Source organism: Nansenia antarctica (assembly GCF_963989245.1).
Source record: "Nansenia antarctica genome assembly, chromosome: 1".
Classification (NCBI taxonomy): Eukaryota; Metazoa; Chordata; class Actinopteri; order Argentiniformes; family Microstomatidae; genus Nansenia; species Nansenia antarctica.
This window is the reverse complement of record NC_137674.1, coordinates 64,031,831-64,033,665: the sequence shown is the minus strand read 5'-3', so window position 1 is coordinate 64,033,665 and position 1,835 is coordinate 64,031,831. Positions and strand designations below refer to the sequence as shown.

At 46.2% G+C, this 1,835-nt stretch overlaps 1 protein-coding gene across 1 annotated transcript in view; it reads right to left on the bottom strand.

Annotated features, from left to right (window-relative positions):
- Positions 1 to 494: 494 nt before the first annotated feature.
- aldh8a1 (aldehyde dehydrogenase 8 family, member A1) overlaps positions 495 to 1,835 on the bottom strand; it is a 4,434-nt gene continuing 3,093 nt past the window's right edge. The window contains exon 6 of the mRNA XM_080524929.1: positions 495 to 1,466. Within this exon, the coding sequence (XP_080381055.1) occupies positions 976 to 1,466 (491 nt within the window). The 3' untranslated portion in view covers positions 495 to 975. The remainder of the gene's footprint in view (positions 1,467 to 1,835) is intronic.

Below are 1,835 nucleotides of genomic sequence, written 5' to 3'. Positions count from 1 at the left end.
ACTACCTGGTGACGCACTTCATTCCGTCAGCTGACAGCTCTGAACATCCTGTCTTGTAACCATACATGGGTGTGTACGGAATTTCTGCTTATTCAAACACACTTTCTCTCTCAGAATGCTTATGTCACTAAAGTTTGGGAAACAGTGAGCAAAGTAAACCTCCAAGAGCGATTTGCTACAGAATGAACTAAGGAAAACTGGGGCCTATTCATGACAGGCCATCAATGTTTTGAACATTGTAGATTGAAATGTAATGTATAGAGCTGAAACTATGTATTCCTACCTATGACAGTGTGTCTCCTCTATGCAGTGCATTTCTACATTAAAATTCCGTAACCCCTCCTGAATAAACCATAAACCTCCAACAGAGAAAACAAAAACAAAAACAACAACACTTTAGGGTAACACACACATTATCATGCTATCACAAGGGCTATCATATGCTATAATGTGTAACAAACTTAAGAAACAATCTAGCAGACTAGAATGGGTTGGTATTGTTTTTTATTGAAAAATACTGCAGTAGTCAGGGTAAAAGTCGGTTACTTTACATTTACATTTTAGGTATTTAGCAGACGCCTTTATCCAAAGCGACAACAAATAACATTTGTCTAGTCATCATCAAGTGAATCATCTATCCATCAGTCATCGAAAGAAAAAGTAATCTTTTTTTTAATTTTTGTATTTACAGTAGAGAAACTGTACAGGGGGGTAGAGGTCTTAGAAGGGACAGATAAGGTGTAGCCTGAAGAGATGGGTCTTTAGTCTACGACAGAAGATAGGTACTAACCGTTGTGAGCCATAAAGTATGCTAGATGCAAGTACTAGCAAGTAGATGTATGCAAGTACTGAAAAAGTGAGTTTATGGGAATATGGGATATTAGAATATGGGACCTGTATATTAGCACATGCATTCTTTTTGGATCAGCAGGAATACCTAACCCTAGGGTTGGTATTCCTCCCTCTGGCCTTCCGTCAGTGTTTGACGGTGATAGTCTTCACCTCAGTGAAGAAGTGATAGGAGTCCCTGCCCCCCTCCCTCCCCACCCCGGACATCTTCACCCCCCCGAAGGGCAGGTTCAGATCCCTCACCAGCCAACAGTTGGTCCACACCAGCCCCGCCTGCAGCCTCCGCGCTACCCTGTGCACCCGCCCTACGTCGCTCGACCACACGGTCGCCGCCAGCCCGTAGCGCACGCCGTTGCCCCTGGTGACCGCCTCGTCCTCACCGTCGAAGGGGCTCACGCAGGTGACGGGCCCGAAGATCTCCTCCTGCATGACGCGGGACGAGTCAGAGACGCCGGTGATGACGGTGGGGCGCATGTAGTAGCCGCCGGAGTAGCCCTCTGGGAGTTCCAAGGGGTCCACGCCTTCGCCACACTGCACGGTGGCGCCCTCAGATTTGGCGAGGGCCACGAAACCACGCACCTGAGAGGAGGGGAGGGAAGAGTTTAGCTTGAATGGATCATTTGTGTACATATAGGGATTTAAAAAATAGGAGGGAGATGGAGGTCAAGAGTGAGGGAGGGAAGTAGTGGGGTAGTGGTGGTCTAGTGGATAGTGAGTTGGACTTGTGATCGGAAGGTTGTGAGTTCAAATCCCGCCTGAAACCACACCACTTGAGTAAGGCACTTAGCCCTCAGTTACTCCAGGGGGAATGTCCCTGTAATTCGTAATTGTAAATCGCTTTGGATTAAAAGCGTCTGCTAAATGGCAAAATTAAGTAAAAAGAGGGTAAGATAACAATGGAACATTCTGGCAATGTATAAATAATAAATGGAGGGAGACGTGGTGAGGGAGGAAATGTAATGATACAATCCCTGCAGGTATGTAAT